The sequence below is a fragment of the Peromyscus maniculatus genome, chromosome 14 (assembly GCF_049852395.1).
Source record: "Peromyscus maniculatus bairdii isolate BWxNUB_F1_BW_parent chromosome 14, HU_Pman_BW_mat_3.1, whole genome shotgun sequence".
In the NCBI taxonomy this organism is placed as follows: Eukaryota; Metazoa; Chordata; class Mammalia; order Rodentia; family Cricetidae; genus Peromyscus; species Peromyscus maniculatus.
In genome coordinates this window covers 74019458-74042085 of record NC_134865.1, presented here as the reverse complement: position 1 = coordinate 74042085, position 22628 = coordinate 74019458, and the positions used below count along the sequence as shown (strand labels likewise).

The following is a 22628-nucleotide window of genomic DNA, read 5'->3' as shown; positions in this document are numbered from 1 at the left end:
CCCCCTTTAGTATCCGGGTGACAGGGAGGACTGTGGCCTAGAGTCCACTGGACCACCTTTTTGTAATCAGTGCCTTATGGTCCCAGCCTCACATTCCCAGAGCTCATGTCCTCCCGGGGCCAGGAAGGGAAGCAGGACCCATTCTCTGCCTTACATCTGCCAGGCTCCCACTCTCAGTTAGCCTGTGAGTTGCTATGACAGCGAAGCATAAGCAAAATAGGGGTTCCCTTGTCCTGTGTGAAGGCCTGGAGGGTGAGCACCCAGGCGGCTTTCAGAACCTCATCCTCTCATAGCATGGCCCTCCCGGTCCACGATGGTGACTGAACCTTTCTTTAGCGATCACACCCCAAGATCTATCTGTTAGCATGGGGAGCAAGCCAAAGGGAACAAACCCAGAGGTTCTGGAAGCTGCAAGTCATTGCTCCCCCAGAACTAGCTGAATGCTGAGCTGCCAGGGAGGCAGGAAGGCAGTTTGGGCAGCTATTTGCCCAGCTGAAATCGAGGAGGGCTAGCCTGAATCTCAGGGAACCCCAGTCATCTGCCAGGACACACCAAAAATGTGAGCTCCTCCTTTGGAGACCTCCCTTTGCCATGGATGAATGGCATTTGGAATGGCCATTGGGCCCCTGGCCAATGTGGGGTGTAGCCTCTGTCCCTGAGCTCAACAGCAGTTAAGGGACAACGCAACAGCTTGAGAGCACAAGGCTAAGAGGTTTCTGTATGACACACCCAGAGCCTAGCCCAGGACTCATTCGTATAACTGCTCCTTGGAGATAGTCACTTGGTGACTTGCCTGTACCTGCACCTGTCCCTGTATCCACTCCCACCCCTCAGGCAGAGGCACGGGCAACTCTGAGCCTCATCCCAGCTTAAACTAGGGGTGAAAAGCTCCCAGAAACATGACATTGTTTGGTGCAGACCTCGGGGAGCTCGGGAGGAGGCCACGATGACAAACCATGATTTGCTTTGCATGTGTTTGAAGGCCAGTGCTCACAGGGACAACCCACTGTGCCACACAAGGCCAGGGTCCAGAGACACAAGCCCCAAAGCCAAGGTTTAGCCCTGCTGTGCCAGGCTGAGCAATTACAGGCATGGTTCTAGCCAGTTCCCTAATTGGCTGAAGCCATATGTGAGAAGCATCTGAGTGTCACTGGATGGCGTGGATTTGTGTCCTTGTCCTCAGGGATAACAGATAGGAAGGGTCTTGGGAAAAGGGCAAGGCCTAGAGGGCTCCTTTAGGGCTCTGAGGACTTCAGGGTAAGGTTGGCTTTCCTGCCTTCCTCTTCCTGTAACCTCCCACATGAGCTGGGGAGGTGACAGATGGCCTGTCCCGGACACTGGCCTCCCCAGGGAGGGGTGTGCATGGTGCAAGCAATCTTCTCTGCCTGTGGTTTTATGGGAATTTAATCATGGTTCATCTTGGAGGCGGTTTGGAAGCAGGATTGAAATTGAGTAATCTTGACACCGAGAGGAAAGAAAAGAACGTTACTCAGAGCTCCGGAAAATGGCTCCCTAAGAGGAGATGGGTGTTGTGGGTAGGGCGCGGCCGTCCATCCTAGGAGAGCTACCTTCCCCACCCCCACCTTCTCTGAGCCATGCTTCAGGCAGTCACTTGGCTTCCTGTATGTCTGACAGTGGGGTGGCTCTTCCCAAGATGACTCCATGAGGAAGGTTTGCCCATTTTAGAGATGAGGACATTGAGCTGGGTGACTCAGGGTCCCGGGACGAACAGAGGCAGGTCTGGGACGGGATCTATGTTGTCTGGGTTTAGCCTTTTCGCCAGGGTTCCTGAGCCTGGCTCCTGCCTGCCTGTCCACCTCTGTAGCTGTTACAGATAGTGTCATAGAGACTTTGGTGCTTGTGGCCAATGATTCCCAGGTTCTTCCATTATGGGGCCCTGCCAACTGGCAGTGTTCCCACGAGTGAGTGCCTTCTAAGTACAGGAGGTGACTGACCAGAGAAGGTCCCAGATGCCCACTAGATGCTCTACAAGGGGTTGATGACCAAATCTCGGCCCTCTATGGTTATTGGAACATAATCCTGATTGTTCTCTGCTGGAGCAGCCATACATTAGTGCAGGGAGAGCAGGGCTTTGACCCTGAGGCCAGAGTACACTGTGGGCAGATCACTTGGGAGCATAGCCTCGGGCTGGCCACTACCCCTCCTCAGGCCCAATCTGTGCCTTTTCAGGCCAGCCTGGGGGTGGGGGGTGGGGGCGGTTACTGTCCGTGGCAGCTCCCACTACAGCTGAGGCCAAAGGCTGGTTGTGTCCCTTCTGTGTTCTGTATTCCCCATGTTAAGGGCTGTGGCCCTGCAGGAGTCGGGAGACAGGGAATTACAAAGAGACCTGAGAACAGAAAGCAGAATTGAAAGATTTTAAATGCTGACAGTCTAGCCAGAAAAGAAGCCATTTTAAAGTTTTGGTTAAGGAAGGTGGAGCTGCTAAAGAATTCAGCGCCATTGAAAGGAGCGAGTTCCTTCAGTAAAGTGGCAGGATACAAGATCAACTCAAAAAAATCAGTAGCCCTCCTATACACAAATGATAAAAGGGCTGAGAAAGAAGTCAGAGAAACATCACCCTTTACAATAGCCACAAATAATATAAAATACCTTGGGATAACACTAACTAAACAAGTGAAAGACCTTTTTGATAAGAACTTTAAATCTCTAAAGAAAGAAATTGAAGAAGATATCAGAAAATGGAAGGATCTCCCATGCTCATGGATAGGTAGGATTAACATAGTAAAAATGGCAATCTTACCAAAAGCAATCTACAGATTCAATGCAATCCCCATCAAAATCCCAACACAATTCTTCACAGACTTGGAAAGAAAAATACTCAACTTTATATGGAAAAACAAAAGACCCAGGATAGCTAAAAGAATCCTATACGATAAAGCAACCCTTGGAGGCATCACCATCCCGGACCTCAAACTCTACTATAGAGCAATAGTAATAAAAACAGCTTGGTACTGGTATAAAAACCGACATACGGACCAATGGAATCGAATTGAAGACCCTGACATTAATCCATGCACATATGAACACCTGGTTTTTGACAAAGGAGCCAAAACTATACAATGGAACAAAGAAAGTATCTTCAACAAATGGTGCTGGCATAACTGGGTGTCAATATGTAAAAGATTACAAATAGATCCATATCTGTCACCATGCACAAAACTCAAGTCTAAGTGGATCAAAGACCTAAACATAAATCCAGTTACACTAAACTTAATAGAAAAGAAGATAGGAAGCACTCTTGAACGCATTGGCACCGGAGACCATTTCCTAAATAAAACACCGACAGCACAGACCCTGAGCACAACCATTAATAAATGGGACCTCTCAAAACTGAGAAGCTTTTGCAGGGCAAAAGACACAGTCAATAAGACAAAAAGACAGCCAACAGATTGGGAAAAGATCTTCACCAACCCCACATCTGACAGAGGATTGATCTCCACAATATATAAAGAACTCAAGAAACTAGACACCAAAGCACTGAACAGTCCAATTAAAAAATGGGCTAAAGAGCTAAACAGAGAATTCACAAAACAAGAACTACAAATGGCTGAAAGACATTTAAAGAAATGCTCAACATCCTTAATCATCAGAGAAATGCAAATCAAAACGACTCTGAGATACCATCTTACACCTGTTAGAATGGCTAAGATCAAAAACACCAATGACAACCAATGTTGGAGAGGATGTGGAGCAAAGGGAACACTCCTCCACTGTTGGTGGGAATGTAAACTTGTACAACCACTGTGGAAATCAGTATGGCGGTTTCTCAGAAAATTAGGAATCGAACTACCTCAAGACCCAGCCATCCCACTCTTGGGCATATACCCAAAGAATGCTGATACATACCATAAAGATACATGCTCAGCTATGTTCATAGCAGCACTATTTGTAATAGCCAGAACCTGGAAACAACCTAGATGCCCATCAACGGAAGAATGGATGAAAAAAATGTGGTACATATACACAATGGAGTACTACTCAGCAGAGAAAAACAATGAAAGCATGAAATTTGCAGGCAAATGGATGGAACTAGAAAAAATCATCCTGAGTGAGGTAACCCAAACCCAGAAAGACAGTTATGGTATGTACTCACTCATTGGTGGATTCTAGATATAAAATGAACAATCAGACCACAACCCATAGAACCATAGAGGCTATATATATAGCATGGAGGTCCCTAGGACGACTGTGGCATATAATAAATTTCAGTTTTACTCAATTATTGAAAAAAAAATAGCCAAATGAATGGAAACACATGAACTATGAACCAAGGGCTGAGGGGCTCCCAGCTGGATCAGGCCCTCTGAATGGGTGAGACAGTTGATTGGCTTGATCAGTTTGGGAGGCATCTAGGCAGTGGGACCAAGTCCTGTGCTCATTCCATGAGTTGGCTGTTTGAAACCAGGAACTTATGCAGGGACACTTGGCTTAGTCTGGGAGGAAGGGACTGGACCTCCCTGGACTGAGTCTACCAAGTTGATCACAGTCCTCGGGGGAGGACTTGTCCTGGAGGAGGTGGGAATGGAGGGTGGGCTGGGGGTAAGGGGAGGGCGTGGGAGGGGGGAGAATAGGGGAACCCATGGCTGATATGTAGAACTGATTGGTATTGTAAAATAAAAAATATATACCACAAAAAAAAAAAAAAAAAAAAAAAAAAAAAAAAAAAAAGGAGCGAGTTCTTTGCGTGGGGATGAAGGTGCAGACACTTGCTCCCCATGATCCCCATACCCGGCCTTCGCAGCACCACCAGGGTCTTGACAGCTGCCTTTGCTGCTGTGGTACCTGCCGAGGTGTCTCATGAAACTCCAGTGCCGCACGCACCTCTTTAATCCACTTGGTGCCTCCGGAAGCCCCAGCAGAGGAAGGGGGAAAGTGTCAGATGTGTTGGGTTACCAGTTCCCTTTGCAGTACCCCTTCTCAGGGCCTTGGTGGCTGCAGTAGTGTCGGTGTTCAGTCCGGGGTGGTGTGAGCTTTCACCACTTCTAAGATGCACCGATACTTTATAATCCAGGAGTGGTGAGTGAATTGTGACGTGCCCCCTCTTATGAGACCCATCACGATTTCACAAATGGAAAATATAGAAAAACATGCCTTCGGATCAATAAGATATAGCTCTTCTTAGCTTTTTCTGTCTAGTCATCTATGTTGTCACCTCCCCCACCTCTTGTAGCAAGAGACCTGCTCCACCCAATACACTTGAAAATTCCAGACTGGGTGCCCCCCAAAGGCTCCATACTTCCAGCAATAGACAACATCTTTTCTTGAGTTTTCTATCAGCCTGCAGGACCTACCCTGCTGCTGACTCAAATATTTTTTTAATCAATTAATTTATTTTATGTGATGGGTGTTTTGCCTGCATGTAAGTCTGTGCATCACAAGCATGCAGTGCCCATGGAGTTACAGAAAGTTGTGAACTGATAAGTGGGTGCTGAGAATTGAACCTGAGTCTTCTAGAAGAGCACCCAGTGCTCTTAACCTCTGAGCCATCTCTCCAGCCCAGACTGGTCTTCAAAGCAGCCACTAATCAGTTTGAAATCCATCATTCTAGAGTCCTTTCTTGCTTTGCAGAAATATGTGAAATCTATACACTTTTTAATAAGCAGAAGCGAGGTTATGTTCACATATACTGCTACAACCTATACCTCCTTCATATCTGCCTTGTCCTGTTTCTGAGTCTGTTAAAAATGAGGGATAGTGGGCCTGTCTTTTCTGAACAGTATAATATTCCAGCATTTGAACCAGTCAGTCATCGTTTATTTGATTATTTGGTTGCATAGGGTTATCCAGTTTTGTTTGGACTTGTTTGTTTTTTTTTTAACTATGTTCCTGCATATTTCTGTACAAATTTTCCCCCCAGAAGTTGGATTTCTTGCTTGAAGACTCCAAGCATGCTCATGTTGGCCGATCTTGCTGTATTACCCTTGAACAGTTTATGTCTGATCACACCAGCCCATCTCGGGGAGAAGACGCCCATCTCATCTTAATACCATGCTTAGACAGGCTCAGCGCTTTGTCCTGTGCTTCTTGGCCATTTATATTTCTGCTCAAATGAATCCTCCACGGAGTTTTTCCTTCTCTGGGGTTGAGAACAGAGTTGTTGCTCTTTTTCTCACTGACTATTTAGGATCCCCTTGGAATGGAGGAAACTGTTTAAAAATACATTTTCTCCAGTGCGAGCATGGTCTCTGCACTGGGGCCAAGCTAACATCTCTGCTTCCTGCATGTGTCTTGCAGAGAGAGCACTCCAGACATTGTTTTATGTGTCTTGGAAACACGGGGGCTGCTGCAGTTTGGGAGTTGAAGCTGGGAGGGGGGGGGTGGGGGAAACCCCATTAGGGTCTAGAGGGACTGTAAATCAGTGGGGACAGCTGCCACTGAGCTAATCCACATTTCCAGCAGCTGGTCGGGGTTCAGGAATGTCTCTGGCCCTGTCCCAGCCCGTGTCTGGCTCCTTCACTCCTGGGCTCTGAACATTCCGGGTGCAAATAGCTGCTCGGCTCCTGGAGATGGACTCAGGTCACCAGCATGGTCTCGAGGCAAACCTCTCACCCAACTGCCTGTGGCATGCTTCCTCGGGCCACACTGGCTCCTGCTTGGAAATGCCACACCCTGGGTATTTGTTTCTTCCGGTCTTGCACCCTCAGCTGCAGTGGCATCCCCTTACAGTATCTTACCTGTAGCCAGGGGGCCAAGGTGGGCTGTAGCTGTCAGTAGGGAGGGTGATGGGGCCCAAGGCCTCAGGGCCTCTGAATCCTTAGGAGCAGAGCAGCAGCTGTGGCCACTGTGGAATGCTCCCTTCATCCCCTAGTGGCTCCAAACGACCCCAGCCAGTTGCCCTCTTAGGACTTATAGTGACTGTGTGTATAGGAAATAGTTCTCAAGATAGCATGTGTTCTTATCATTTGGCACCCCAACTCTTTAAATTTTGAGGCATGCCGGGCGGTGGTGGCGCACGCCTTTAATCCCAGCACTCAGAGGCAGAGCCAGGCGGATCTCTGTGATTTTGAGGTCAGCCTGGGCTACCAAATGAGTCCCAGGAAAGACGCAAAGCTACATAGAGAAACCCTGTCTCAAAAAACCAAAAAACCAAACAAAACAAAAAAAAAAATTGAGGCAGGGTCTCTTGAGCTGGTAATCTGCCTGCTTCGACCCCCTGAGTAGCTGGGGTCTCAGGCTTGTACCACCACGTTCAGCTCTGAGCTCCTAAGGACACCAGTTCTCTTGGACTAGGGCTGACTCCGGTGACCTCATTTTACCTGGGTACCTTTTTAAAGAGACCCTCTCTCCTACAGCCCCGAGCTGAGAGGATTGGGGCTTCCATGTGAACTCCGGGAACTGGGCACAGCCCTTTAGTGTGAGCTGCCTCAGTAGGGAGAGCTTGAGAAGCGAGCTAAGGAAACCTACAGTATCGAGGCATCTCTGGGAGGCGTGAGATGCCAGAGAGCCACAGGGTTGGGGCGGAGGATTCTGTGGAGAGAAGATGGTTATGGGTGATGGTCACAGGGAGCAACTTCCTGATACAGCTGGGAAGAAGTCCCAGCTAGGGTCACCATGGCCACCCTTTCTTTTGTCCTAGAAGAGAGCAGGCCTACATGATACGGTGCTGAGTGAGCTGAAGCGGGGCATCCCGGATGCCCTCTAGAGGGTGCCATCACATTGCAACAGGGCAGTTTCTTGGCAGCTTACAAATGCCCAGCATGGGTGAAGCCTCCTTCAGCAGGCAAAGAGATGAGTGACCTAATTGTCTTACAGATGAGGGAGGGCAGGTAAGTGTGGTGAGCTGGCTAGATGCACAGGTGGTAATATGAGGGCTGGCTCCGGGGCCTCGGGTAATGCTTATCACCACTGTCACATTTTATTTTGGGGGATCTTCTTCCCAGAGATGGCTTTGCCTCCACAGTCTCCTGGTTCTGAGCATCAAAGGTGTCCGCGCTGAGCGTATCCGCGCTGAGCGTATCCGCGCTGAGTGTATCTGACGTCCCTGCTCTATGGGGCACAGTCAGCATTTGATCCACTCTGCTGAACCTCTCCAACATGGCTCCCTCCCGCTGCTGACCCGCGGCAGCCTGGGGTGATAATGATAGAACAGGCAGGGCTGGAGCCGTCGCTCAGTGTGTAAAGTGAGTGTGCTTCACAGGCGTGAGGACCCGAGGCCAGGTCCCTAGCACCCACACAGAAGCAGGCGCAACGGTGTGCAGCCTTAACTCCGGTACTGGGGGCAGGAGGTGGAGACAGGTGGATCCCTAGAGCTTGCTGGGTTGGTGAGTTTTGATATCAAAGAGAGGCTGTGTCTCAAAAGATAAGGCGGGGAGTGACTTGAGGAAGACCTAATAATGATTCTGTGCCCCCAAGCACCACGTGTACATATGTAGGTATGCACACACACACACACACACACACACACACGCACACGCACATGCACACGCACGCACGCACGCACGCACGCACGCACGCACGCACGCACGCACGCACACACACACACACCTGCACACAAAGCACACAACAACCAGTTCTTGGTATGTACTAACCAGGACACCTCTTTAGCTTCTAGTGAGGCAACAGGCCTTCCAAGCCAGGCAGTAGAATTGGGCCATACCCTTAACGGTTTCTTACCAACTAGAAAGGGGTTGAAGCAAAGACGGCAAGAGGTGGATCTGTGTCCCTATCATAAATTAAAATGCATTTTCCCCACGCTGGCGAGGGGAGTGAGTTTTTGTCTTGACCCCATTGTAGGGAAACAGTGAAATAAAGTTCCAGATGGGCTCCTAGCAGGTGAGAGGTGAAGCTGGGATGCAAACTTGAGTGGTATGGGGCCGCCTTGAACCTGTGAGGGGCCTTATGGGAGGGCCTGTGGGAGGCCCAGTCAAGTTGGGGGGGGGCTGTGTCATGAGTGGGGGGCGGACATGTCAGGAGACGTCTCCTCCCGTGTGAACAGCAAGGTCATCCAGACAAGGGACGTGGCTTGAGTGGCAAGCAGTAGTTCCCCAGGCCATGCCCTAGGGCCAGCGCATGCAGAGGGTCCAGGGCCTTAGACCTGGTTCTGTGGGAACGCTTGCTTTCAGAGGATTGGGTGAGTGCCAGATCCTGTGTCTCACCTCTGTGCCACCAGCACCACAGGCGCCTCCCTCATCATCCCTTTTGGATGAAATCGCTTCCTCCCATACTGCAGAGACCCTGGGAGAAAGAGACAGCAAAGCTGAACCCAGCTCTGACAGGCCCTGGCTGAGGCACACAGCCGAGCCTGTGGGAGCCCACTCTGGTGGGTTGTTCATTTGCGAGTTCACTGGTCTGCAGGGGTGCAGCCACAGCCTATTGGGCTGAAGTCCGTGAAACCCAAGCTCCGGGGAGTCTGGGGAGTGCCCAGCTCAGACTGAGCCTGAAGAGTTTGTATGGGACCGGAACCTGCGAGGTCACCACTAGGCCTGGTCACATGTGGCCTCCCGTGGAGCCCTTCCTGGTCTGTCCAGGGTGTAATTAGAAGTGGCAGCCTGAACAGGGAGTTCCAGCCTGGGTTGCTGCACCTTGGCAGCCTTCTCTCCTGGGAGTAGGCCATCGTTCTGCTGACTGGGAATATGAACTGCTGGCTCTCTCCTGGCCCAGACCTCCCTCCTGGGAGCCTAGTGTGCCTTCTCTGTGTCCTGGAGGGGGGTTAGGACGGACCACCAGGCTCTGCCTGCTGGCTTTGTGTCTTCGCTGTCCCACACAGAACATTTCCTCCTCCTCCAGCTGTGCTGTAGTTCCTGCCCATGGCCAAGGCTGGCTGATTGTCACCCCAGACTACTGAGCAGGGACCCAAGCTCTAGAAGGCTGCCTGGCCAGCCCCGGGGCAAGTCCAGGGCTTTGCTCATGGTGGTGCCTCATGTCCTGCCTGAGGTCTCTGTTCCAGCCTCACCCCATATCAGACCTGGTGGCCTCAGAATGATCACAGAAAGGGGATGGGATTCCTCACCACACTTCCCATCCTGTCCTTGCATAAAGATACTGCCTGAAGAGGGGACCAGCCAGGGCCGGGAAGGCATGGTCATTCATTGTTGGTACCACAGTGTAGTATTTCCACTCTTTGGGGGACACAGTGTGGAAGAACCGATGAAATGTCCATTCCTGTGGATCCCCAAACCTGGGAATTCACTCCTGGGAATTCATCCTGTGGAAGCAATTTGCCACAAGTGAGAGAGAGCCACATGTAGGAAAGATATCCCTGAAGTTGGCTGTGGTGGAGAATGATCATTACATGTTGGGGGGACATTTCACCAGCCAAGCAGCCAGGGATATGAGATCATAGGGAATAGAAGGGTAAGAGTGTTCTATAAAAGCAGAAATGAGAAAGAAAAATTCATTTGTTAAAAAATTAACATTGAAAATGAGAACAAAATTATACTGAGGAAAGCCAAGGAGAGCTGGGCCCTTGACCTTGACCTTGGGCACCTGACATGTCCTGGGAAGCTGGACATGGACCAGTGAATAGCCATGACTCAGAACGTGTCTGCTCTTCTGTGTGTCTCCTCAGCTGGGCACTGGCTGCATACTCCTAACAACCCACAGGGCTCGTTCAGTCATCCTCCAAAGGTTTTGGTTAGTGAGTGGTTCAGCTCTGGGTTAAAGTCAAGCTAGCCAGCTTGAGAGCTCCCCCCCCCCCATGTCATCCTCTGTACCTTCTCCCCCCATCTGTTACCTGCGGAGTGGCTGGGACACTGTGTGTGACCTGGGTGTCGGCGGCACCATTCCTGTGTGAGTTCCCTTTGGACTGGTGAAAGCCGGCAGCTGGGGCTTGCCCCTCCCTGAGGGCCCTCCAGCTCATGCTGTCTGTTGTGGAGTAGCAGGGTGGGAAGCTGGGAGCCTCAGAGTTCCTCAGGGACTGATGTTACAGCTCTTAGAGGAAGACAACCCACCATCTACCCAAAAAAAGCCTCTTACCAGTCCCGTCCAGAAATAAGATGACAGATAAATCAACAGCAGTCCCCTTCCTCCGGGAGCCAGAAATAGCCTCTCCGGCTCCCAGCACAGACTTACCAAAAATTCTTTTATCCTGTCCTCTCGGTGGGGAAAAGAGCCACTGGTGAGGCTGCCCTGAACTTCCCATGGCTGAGCCGGAAGAGCGTCCGCTGAGCTTTTCCTTCCACAGGCAACTGTACATCTTTGGGAACTGAGGTGGCGGGCAGCCAAGACTCCTGCCCTGATACTGCAGGGCCTGGACCCATCCTCGCCTCCCTCTTAGCAAGGTGGTCCTGTGTTCACCTCCTGGCCCGATCCCATCCTTGTCATTGGCTGTCCCTTCTGTCTGGGAAGCATTTATCTCAGACATGTAGCCCATGACTGTGCCTCCCCATCTCTGTTCAGCTAAGCTCTCCCTCATATTGGTCACGTGCATGCCCACCTCTGGGGGACACCTTGACACACACACCCCCTTAGATGTTTTGTTCCCTTCCAGCCTTCCCCCTTGTATCTGACCTGTGCACCTGGGCACCACTGTCTTATCTGCTGCTGTGTTTAATAGAGGCTACCCTTTGCTGTGATGGAGGAAACCCAAATGCAGACAGTAATGGTTTCTAGTCCACTGTGGTTTCACAGGACTACCGGAATGACTCTGGCTACAGGGGCAAGAGCAGGCCAGTGAGGGATGAATCCTCTCTGGTGCCTGCTTTGCAGGCTCTGGGCTGCTTTCACTCAAGACTGATCTCTTGGTGCCCAGTTGGCAGCTGGGCCCAAGCTTATGATAGGAGCCCCTCCTGACTGTGGCATTGGTACAGCCTTGGTCCCAGTGTCCCCTCCCAAGATGAAGCATAGGACAGGCAGCGGTTCTGCAGAGGTCCGCAGTTCAGGGTGTGGATAGCCATCTCCAACTTGGATAGATGAACCAGAGCATCCATAGGTGGATGTGTCCCTCTTTCTTGGCCCCCCTGACTCCCCAGGCTCTGCTTTTAGCTATTCAAGAGTTTTGAAAGGCGAGGGGTCTGGTCTATCCAGTGCTGGATGTGGCCTGTTCTCTGGAACTGTCTGTGTAGTTCATCTGGACTCCAAACATCTCTGGGGGGAGATGGGCTCTCATCCTTTCTCTGCCCTCACCTCGGGCTCAGTGGTGGGCAAAGAAACCCCTTCTGCATGGTGCTCACTGATATTTTTACTGTGAAGACTGTTGGGTTTTATCAAATGCTTTTCTTAGCCTTTACTTTATGTGTGTGAACATTTTGCCTACATGTACATCTTTTGTACCATGTGCACGCCCGGTGCCTGTTCCCTGAAAATGGAGTTACAAATGGTTGTGAGCTGCTGTGTAGGTGCTGGGAACTGAACCCGGCCCTCTGCAGGGGCAGCCAGTGCTCTTAGGCAGCCATCTCTCTAGCACCCCAAATGGTTTTTTAAAAACATCTGATGAGATGATGGCATGGTTTTCAACTTCTGTCATGTTACCTAGCCATCCCTCCTCCAATCCCTAACACAGGGAAGACGCATTCTAGCAGCCCCAGTAGATGGTTGAAACCTCAGACAGTGCTGAACACTGTGTTTACTGTGGTTTTCCCTATTCACACACACACACCTACAATGCATTCTAAGATAATGGTACTGGGGATATGGCTCGGTGGCAAGGTACTGAGCAGTTGTGAGTCTCCAGGTTCAATTCCCAGCACCACAAAAGTTTAATTTGTAAATTATGTATCTTGAGGAATGTTGTTTGAATTTCTAAAGGTCTTGTAATAAAAAACCCGGAGCCTGATATTGGGGTGAAAGTTGAAAGATCAAAGAAATAGAGCAAGCCACAGCCACCACCTCTTACCTCACCGACTCCTCAGCCTGAAAGAGCTCCAGCCAAAAGGGACGCTTCTACCTAAAAGCCTTTAGTTCCTGTCTCCTCAGCCTTATGTACCTTTCTCCACCCAGCCATCACTTCCTGGGATTAAAGGCGTGTGTGCTTCCCAAGCAAAGACATGAGATCTCAAGTACTGGGATTAAAGGTGTGTGCCACCACTGCCTGGCTCTGTTTCTCTCCTAGACTGAGTCAATCTCATGTAGTCTAGGATGGCTTTGAACTCACAGAGATCCAGATGGATCTCTGCCTTCTGAATGCAAGGATTAAAGGTGTGTGCCATCAACCTGGCCTCTATGTTTAATCTAGTGGCTTGTTCTGTCCTCTGATCTTCAGATAAATTTTATTAGGGTACATAGTACATCACCACATTGTGGGGATCAGAGTAGATGGCCAGAGTCCATACCCACTGAGTCACCTCAAACACTATCACCCCCTTTTTCAAGTAGGTTTCACCATGTAGCCCAGACAGCCTTGAACTCACAATCCTGCTGCCTTGGACCACCAAAGATTGGTAGGTGTATACCAACCAGTTCACCCTACAGTATCCCTAATCTTGCACTGTGGACCTGTTTTAAGGGAGAAAAGTGTTTGGGGACATGACAGTCAATCTGATAGCCCAATTGGCTCCTGGCTGTGTGCAGCCTGGGTGCTGGGCACAGGGACAGTTCAGGTTGAGACCACGCTGCAGTAGATGGCCAGAAACTCTGGGACCTCAGCAGGGCACACAATTTAAAATGTGTGAATTGCTCCCTTTGGGAATTTTACACACATGTTTTGGACTGTGGGTGACTGAAGGAGATGGAGTCTGTGGATCCGCCATGGGTGAGGGGTTCTATGGTGCCAAGAGTTGCCTTGGTGGTTTCCATGTGTAGATGTTGAAGCAGCTATCTTGGAAGACTTGCCCCAGAATTGGGGGATCATACTGTTCAGGACACATGGATTGGGATTTCAGTGGGTACTTCTTTTAAAAAACAAATTTTAATTAATATTTGAGATTTGGGGGGAGTTCTCTGTGTAGTTTTGGTGCCTGTCCTGGATCTCACTCTATAGACCAGGCTGGTCTTGAACTCAGAGAGTTCCGTCTGCCTCTGCCTCCCGAGTGCTAGGATTAAAGGCTGAGATTTCTTACAATATATTTGATCATATCCATCCTCTACTCCTCCCCTAATTCCTCCCAGATCCATCCCCATCCACCTCCCCACCCCAATTTCTCTCTCTTTCTCTTTTTTAACAATAACTCATTGAGTCCAATTTTTGTTGACTGTGTACTCATGGGCATGGAGCCATCTCCTGAAGTCTGTGACCTACTCTTGGCCACACCTGATGCTTCCTCCCCCAGGCGCCATCAACTGCCAGTAGCTACTCAGTTAGGAGTTGGTGCTTGTGAGCCCTGCTGCTCTCTGGGCTTGCATGTTGACTGGCTGGATCTCATACAGGTCTTGTGCGGGCAACCACAGCTGCTGTGAGTCTATGAGGGCAGTGGGCCTGTCATGTCCAGGAGACATTGTTTTGCTCAGGCCTCTGCAACCTCTACCTTTGACAGTCTTCCTTGATGGTCTTGGTGGGGGGTGACATCAGCGTCCCGTTTGTAGCTGAGCACTCCACCGACACCTACTCTCCATACTTTGTGCTGTTGTATCTGAGTCCGCCACCCTCCTCCAGGACACTTCTACCGGGGCCTTGTTGTCAGAAGCGCAGACCTGGGGTCAGAAGGCCTGGTGTGAGTCCTCAGCCGCACTGCTTGCTCGCTGCAGAGCTCCATGCAAAGAGCTTCACCTCTGTTGCTGGTTTCTCATTTGTAAATGGGGTGACAGAGGTGCTTCCTTAGGGGGCACTGTGAGGGTGAGCATCTTAGTTAGGGTTCCCCATTGCTGTGAAGAGACGCCATGACCACAGCAACTCTTATAAAGAAAACATTGAATTGGGGCGGCTCACTTACAGTTCAGAGGTTCGGTCCATTATCGTCATGACGGGAGCATGGCATGGTGCTGGAGTAGTAGCTGAGAGTCCTACATCTTGCAGGCCACAGGAAGTCAGCTGAGACACTGGGTAGTCTCCTGAGCATAGGAGTCCTCAAAGCCCACCCCCACAGTGACATGCTTCCTCCAACAAAGCCACACCTCCTAATAGTGCCCCTCCCTATGAGATTATGGGGGCCAGTTACATTCAAACTGCCACAGTGAGTGACTGTGTGGAACTGTGGCTGGCATAGAACAAGAGTTTATGGAAATGTTGCCATAAAAGCCTGAATGGGCCACAGCAGGGAAGATGCTGAGATCTCAGAAGCCAATATCAGAAGGGCAGGCTGGTCTGCCAGTTCTGAAAGCTCAGCAGAGGGGAGGCTGGGCACTGTCACAGGACATGGCTGGTAGAACCCCAGCAGCCTCTGAGTCTCCCTAAAAGAGGGGAGGGGGGCAAGTCCTGGGCCAGAGGTGTAAGCATCACACGCTGGGCTGCAGGGGCTGCAGTCTGGGGCACAAAGCCTCTTGTACAGCCTTCCTCTTCCCTCCAAAGATAGCTGTGGAGGGAAGGGCCCGCTGGCCACTCACCAGTCTTCCTGCCCGGTCTCTGGCTCTGGGTGGAATGTAGCTCTGGGCCTCATTTGGAATAAGGCGTACAGCTGTGCGGTCGGACCTGCCGCTCCCAACTCCGCACCCTGATTTTCCTGTCGTCCCTTCTGCTGGACCACTAGGTCGGCCTGCTCTCCATCCTGCTCTCCTGTCCTGTGACTTGGGGAAGTGCTGCTCCTGAGCATCTGCTGAATCTGTATAACCAGACACTGGGTACCACAGGTTGCAGGGCGAAGGCGCATAAGTGATTGGAGCAGTCTACAAATGCTGGCTCCAGACCCCCTCCTAGGGTCCCCAAGAAACTGCAGCCCCAAACTGTTGTGCCTACTTAGAGTTCGGGCTTTGCCTAGGGAGAATGAGCTGAGAAGCGAGGTTAAAACGCTCTGAATGTGTCCTGTGGTGGTGTTTGGCATGGGGAAGGTGAGGCTGGATCTTGGTTTAACACGCTGATGGGCCAAGTGGCCAGGTACTCTGGGACGGCACTGACTGGTTTGCTTTGGACTGGCTTTCCAAGTCTGTGGGTAGTGGGCTGCCCTTGCCCCACTGACACTCAGCCTTTGCAAGTCCCTGTGCCCAGTACAGGGTGGTCCCATGTCCTGAGAGCTCATGGTCTTTTCAGGGATGGAGACTATGACAAGAAGCAACAGTGACAAACCAGTAACTAAATAATCATTAGGGATTAAAAATACATTTGCTTCCCCACCAATAATCTGCTTTGTCCTGACCTGGCTTGCCAACAGAAGTATCCAGAAGTATGCATGGTATGCACGTCAGCTTCCATGGCTTTGCCCCGAGTCCAGTAGTGTTAGAACTCATGGAGTGAGGGGGCCAGTGAGATGGCTCATCAGCAGCGGGTGCCTGCCACCAAGCCCAAAGACCTGAGTCTGATCCCCAGGACCCACATAATGAAAGGAGAGAACCAACTCTGGCAAGTTGTTCCCTGACCTCCACACATACACCGTACCGTGTGCATGCCCTGTTCCACATACACCAATAAAATACTTAAAAAGAATTCACAAGAATGAGCATCAAAGGCAGCGGCCACACCTTCTGAGACTAGCAAAAGGTACAGGGAGGGCTGAGAGATTCGGAGGTTGAGGAGGGAGCCTGATGGAGCTGTGTGAGGAGATAGCCTTCTTTCATCCCTCTGACTTCAGTTTCCTCCTTAGGGAGTGACTTTGCAGACTCTGGGGGATGTATGGGATGCCATCAGCACAATGCGGAGCCTACGCTCAGAGCTAACCACCTGACGTTGTCTGTGATTGTCATGAAACCAAGACACAGGTTGGGGGAAAGGCTACCGAGCTAAGCAGAGGATAGCAATGCATCAGGTTAATTTTCCATGTACAAAATGGCATTCTGTTAGATAGCTCTCTGTGTGTAAACATAGACTCAAAGACTGAGAATTTAGTAATTATAGCTGTAAAACTGTGGGAGTTTTCATTGCACCTCACATTTTCCAGCTAGCGATAAGAATTTTATGCTGACAGAGGGCTGGAGAGATGGTTTGGCTGGTAAAGGCTAAGCTCACAACCAAAACATCAGGGATTTGATGTTGACAGAAAACGGGAACAACTCCGCCATGCGTATTGTGCACACATGCTGTGGGGCTGTAGAGTCGGGAGACAGCCAGAGCTGGAGACTGGAGGTGGGTGTAGTGGGTGCCTCTGGAGGAGTGTGCTGACCAGACTTCCTCTGCCGTAGATGACAGGATCTGTTCACCGCCCTTCATGGAGCTCACGAGCCTGTGTGGGGACGACACCATGAGGCTGCTGGAGCAGAACGGCCTGGCCTTCCCCTTCAGTATGTACACCGTAAACGCCAGGGTGGCCATCACCACGGTGGGGTGGGGGTAATGTGTACAGTTCCCTTAGATTTGAGCTTGCTGGAAGCGATTGAAGACCCTGGATGCCAAGAAGCGCGCACAGCCCTGGGTCCCACCTCTACCCATACCTTGAGAGGGTCCTAGCAGGTGGAGGGGAAGGAACTCTTCCTCCCTGGTCTGGGGATATCTGTCTATGTTACCCGAGCACGGACACTACTTGACACAGCGACTGTCATCTCCTTAGTTTCCACCAGCCCTTTCTGCCTTTTGCTGAAGGCATCTTTAAGAGTCCCTTACCTCCCCAAATGCCCCCAGTCTCACGCAATATCAGGATCTAAGCAAGGCTGGGCCTGGTTAATACTAAGGTGGGAGGTTCCTATCCGAGGGCCCCAGTCCCCTTGTCTGGCTGTGTGGTTGCTAGCCCTGTTAATTCCTCTCTGCTTCTCTGTCTCTCCCACATAGTTTGCAAAACCAGAGTGGCTCATGGCACCAACTCTCATGAGGTGAGTGGAAGACTTTCCTATCCGCGCGTCACCATTGCCCTCACTGGGGCCCTGCTAGAGCCATACCTGCTGCTGCTCACTGTCCTGGTCTGAGTAGCGACACCCCGGGGGTGTAGGTCAGCAGAAGAACCACTCTGGCTCTGTCCTGTCTTCCACTTCACCCCTGTCCCTGTTCCTAAGGCTGCCTCCCCCCCCCCCTTAGATCCTGGCTTAGTCTGCCCAGGATGAGGCTTCCAGCTGGGCACCTAACACAGCGGACATCGTCTCCCAGCTCAGAGGACCACAGCCTGGTCCTGGGAAGAGCGTGCCATCGGCCACCCTCTTGGTGCGTCCTCAAGCCTTGCTTTGCCTGTGTGCAGACGTGTGTGAAGGGAGATGGTGAGATTCTCAAGGAACCCATCCTTGAGATCTCATCGAAGCCTTACCACCTGCCAGTGCCTTCACACTGGGGTTAAGGTCCTCCACATAAGGATTTGGGAGACACGCATGCAGTTGGTAGCAGATCCCACGGAAGACACACCAGGCCGATGTGTCCTTGGTTTTCTGGCCTCCAGTCCATCTGTGACAGGTGCTGCCTGGACTCCCAAAGAGGCTCTCGGGAGGAGTGGCTCATTGCTGCTGGTGCAGATGAGTTTTGGGGGTGGATCCCACCCCTTCGGTGTGCTGAGACCCTTCCTTCTGCATGGGTGCCCTCCCGACCTTGGTGTCAAGGAGTCTTTTCCCCAATGCCAGAACGGAGTCTCTGGAGAGACGATGCTCTGGGGATGATGGGATTACAAGCACGTGAGGACTCAGGGGCAAGAAGGGCAGAGGCATGCAGAGGACCCTTGGGTCCCTGGAGTCTTCTTAGCCCCCAAGGCCTCACATTCTCAAGGGTGAGCTAAGTGGCCCTTTGGGGAAAGCCTACCTGGATAGCCCTGCTGCCAGGACTCCCCAGGGGAAGACTAAAAATGGAAGCCCAGACACCATGACTTTTTGCCGGATCTAGGTCACTCTGGTCTCCTGGCAGATGTTTATGGGGAAATGTCTATAAACAGTATCAGAACACCAGGGGACAGGCTGTGCCAGGGGGTGGCCCTGCCATGGGAAGGAAAGCATCACCAGCTGCAAGGGCAGCTGTCTGCTAAGGTCAAGAGCCATGTGGGGGTATCCTGGCTGCCTGGATTCCCAGCTGCAGCAGCACCCCGAGGTGCATCTCGTGAGTAAAGGGGGGAGGCGGCAGGCAGGCTCTAGAGCAGCCACAGCGCTGTTCCCTGTCCCTACCAAGCCAGGAGGGACCAGGAGACACAGCTTCAGGACAGCACAGAGCCAGCACCACTGCCCGTGCTGTGCGTTGTCCGCTGTGAACCTCCAGGCAATTGCTAGGCCTCTCTGCGCATCTGCCCACATTTATAATTGGGGGTTTGACAGTCAGTCATGGGGTGAGGGAGTTCTTGTGTCGCTTGCCATGGAACCTGGCCCCTGGTGATTACTTGATTATTATAGGAACTCTGGGATGGGGTTTATGGATTCAGATTGGGGCAGGCCCCTGTTGACTTACTGGCATTCCAACCCCTAGGTGTGGTCATCACCCTGCAGGGAGGCCATCTGACTCCCAGGTATATGCGGATGCATGTCCTCTGTTGCTGTCCCAGCACCGGGTGATCTCCCAGTCCACAGCCAGCAATGGGCACCCCATCCTTGGGGACAGGAAGACCCATTGCACATGGGAGCAGGAAGTCTGTCATTTCAGAGAATACCCACTGTGGAGTAGGCAGGGTGGGGGCCCAGCACCCCCTGACTTTTGGGGATACCCAGTGACATCAGAGCAGTGAGGACGGAGATGAGACTGCGTGTAGAGGGCTGTAGACAGGAAACGGGGCTTTTCATGGGGTCCTCATTGCTGTCCCAGCCTGGAGATCCATGCCTCTGCCTCTTCCGGCTCCATTGTCAGCCCTCACCGACCTGTTTGCTTCCATGGACCTGGAACCCCTGGGCATTTGTAAGCCAGTGCACACACATGAGCTCCACAGGGCAGTCAGAGTCATTTCTTCCTCCCTTCCCACTTAAAGAACCTACGTAACCCACAGCTCAGCAAAGCCCCGGGGCCACATTTGCTGGTGGACATTGCCTATAGCAAGGCAAGAGGGTCTTAGACCGTTGTGTGCTGTGTAGTGTGTGTTGACACCAGAGGCTTTGGCCTGTGGGGGGTCCACAGAATCAGTGCTCTTTGCTGCCTCCCACACTGGTCCCCTCATTCTTGTAGGAAGAACATCTCCTGACACCCTCACCCCCAATGTATTGCACACTGGTTTTTCCACAGGGCTTGGATTTGAGCTTCTGTCCTGCCCAGCTGAGCCTCGGGCACAAGGTAGTGAGTGCCCCGTGACAGCAGATGCGAGGCTGACATCTCGCATATTGGTTCAGGTGGCCATCTGTCCAGACCCATTAGCCCTGCTTAGCAGACAGAATATGCCTGGACTCTTTCCTGGCCATGTAGTGACTTAGCTTGAGCCACTCCTTCAGGTGGGCTGGGCCCCATCATCCTCGGGGCAGGTCATGGCAGACTCCAGAGCCAGCCTTGTGGTGGAATAGAAGAGGGCACAGTTGCCCTTCCCCCACACTCAGCCCCCCCTCAGAGTCTCCTTCAGCATGTTTGTCCTTAGGGGAGATGGAGACTAGGACAGAGTTGTATTCTAGTTCCCCGTGTGTCACGTGACTGTGCGAGAGGGCATGGCGAGGTGCCAGGCAGACCCAACTCCAACCCAGCCTCTCCCTCGCCTGTAGATCACTCACTGAAGTGTGCAGGGCCTCAGTTTCTTTATCTGCAAAAGTGTGGCAGCGTGCTCGCCTCAGGCACTATGAGGATGACACCAGGGGACCCGTGCTTGCAGTGATGTTATAAGAAGGAACTCTGACCCAAGGCCTTCTACTCCTGGCTCATAGCGTCTGCTTCCTGTCTTTCCCTCTTGGATCTTTGTGGCGTTACACCCAACCTAGGGAGCCCCATCCCCTAGAATGGCAGTGAATAAAGCTCTCAGGAGTTTTGTATGGCAGCCTCAGTGGATACGGGGTTTCCCAATGCCAGCCCCCCTCCCCCCCCAGCATAAGCTTCCCACTCTTCCACTCACCCTGCCTTGAAACTTGGTTTGGGAGTCCTCAGTGTTGGACTCATTGTCCCTGAGGGGGCCCTCTGGAGAGCAGCCTTGAACTTGGTGGAGGAGCCCTTCCTATGCTCACGTCCGTCCATCCTGGGCACCAGCTCTTTGTCATAGGGCCAGGGAGAGGTCGTGGTGGTGGTGCCCAGGAAAGTAACAAGCTGCTCGCTGTGTTGGAGGCTGGAAGCTGATGGCCTCTGACAGAGCCTTGGTCTTTGTTTCCACAGATGGCCATTGTATTCAACCAGGAGGGCCTGAATGCCATCCAACCCCCCTGTGTGGTCCAGAACTTCATCAACCACAATGCTGTGCTCTACAAGGTGTTTGTGGTGGGCGAGTCCTACACAGTGGTCCAGAGGCCCTCACTCAAAAACTTCTCTGCGGGCACGTCAGGTAATCTACTGCCCCTGGTATTGTCACTCTGTGCCAGACCCTGGGGCAGAGCCAGGATGGATACCCAGTGTCTGTCCCCTGCTATTCCTTGTTATTCCTGGGTTAGAGAGAGATGGCCTGAATTGAAAGGGTTGTATAGATGGATAAAAAGGTCGATAAAAAGGTCCTGAAGAACCAATGATAGACCATGTGCCATAGGTACTGTGGGGCTCCAACCCTCAGAGACACTGCCAACTCCAGCAAATTTCTGGAAGCTTCTTATCCCTAAGAAGTTTCCTGGACCCATCCAGTGATGATGCTCAGGAGGAGTATGCCACGGTGGATGTGGCCAGCCGGATATGGGAAGGGAGGGAGGGAGGTGACTACTGATTGCTCTGCATGCCACCCTTGCCTAGCGCTTCCGCTTTCCAAAAGGGGTCCCTGAGTCTGAATTATCTGCGGCTTCCATAGCTCTCAAGGCGTATCAGGGTTTCCAAAGCAGGCAGCAGCTACTGAGTCACAAAGATCCCTGTGGGGGTCCTCAGGCAGGTCCCAGTGGGTACAGTCACTCCTGCCGTGCCACAGTGACCGTCCTCTGAATCGATGGGTGGCGTCCTGGTGTCCCTCAGATGTCATGAGGTAGAGGTGTTTGCATGACTCCTTGTCCCTGAGGGTCTTGAAGGGGACCCTCTGGAGAGCAGCCTTGGGCTCTGTAGAGGAGCCCTTCCCATGTTCCCTTCCATCCATCCTGGGCACCAGCTGTTTTGAACCATTCAGTTAAAGATGTATTGACCAGAGCTGCTCAAAAGAATGTTCAGTGGTCCTGAGTGCCCCTCTCAGACAAGTTCCAGAAGTTTGTGGGTCAGGACAGTGCCTTTAGAAACAGCATAACTCTCTCTCTGAGGATTTCTTGGACACTGGATTCCCCGGGGAGGCCTTCCTCGAGGCCCCTGGAAGGCCCTGCGCCCAGGACTGCATGTGGCCATCCCTCGGGGCTTGTTGCAGCAGCTCCTGTTGTCCCGTCCCATGTCTCCCCCACCCCACCCCAGCCTTCTTCTCTTGGTCACTTACCTTTCCACTAACACAGTAGAGGGCAGGCACTTGGCCTCTCATTTCCTCGCTGAGACCAGGTGGTTTGGGACAGACCTATCCTGACACTGGTCACTGGTACCACCAAGAGATAGTCTTGCAGGCTGTGGGGCAGAGGAGTCTAAGATTTTTACAAAACATTTGTTCGCCTATCAGAGTATTTCTTAGCATGAGGAGGATCCGGGTTCCATCCTCAGTACCCCTCCACGTGCACACACACGCGCACGCGCGCGCACACACACGCACATGCACACACAGCTATGCCTTGCTTATGACATGCCCTTTCCTTTCTTAACCAAATCATTT

At 51.8% G+C, this 22628-nt stretch overlaps 1 protein-coding gene across 5 annotated transcripts in view; it reads left to right on the top strand.

The window, feature by feature from the left end:
• The window catches only part of Itpk1 (inositol-tetrakisphosphate 1-kinase), a 145342-nt gene that overhangs the window by 106909 nt on the left and 15805 nt on the right, over positions 1-22628 (top strand). For all 5 annotated transcript variants that reach the window (XM_006990894.4, XM_076551286.1, XM_016009168.3 and 2 more), the window contains 3 exons: positions 17101-17199; positions 17684-17724; positions 21089-21254. In XM_006990894.4, the coding sequence (XP_006990956.1) occupies positions 17101-17199; positions 17684-17724; positions 21089-21254 (306 nt within the window). The remainder of the gene's footprint in view (positions 1-17100; positions 17200-17683; positions 17725-21088; positions 21255-22628) is intronic.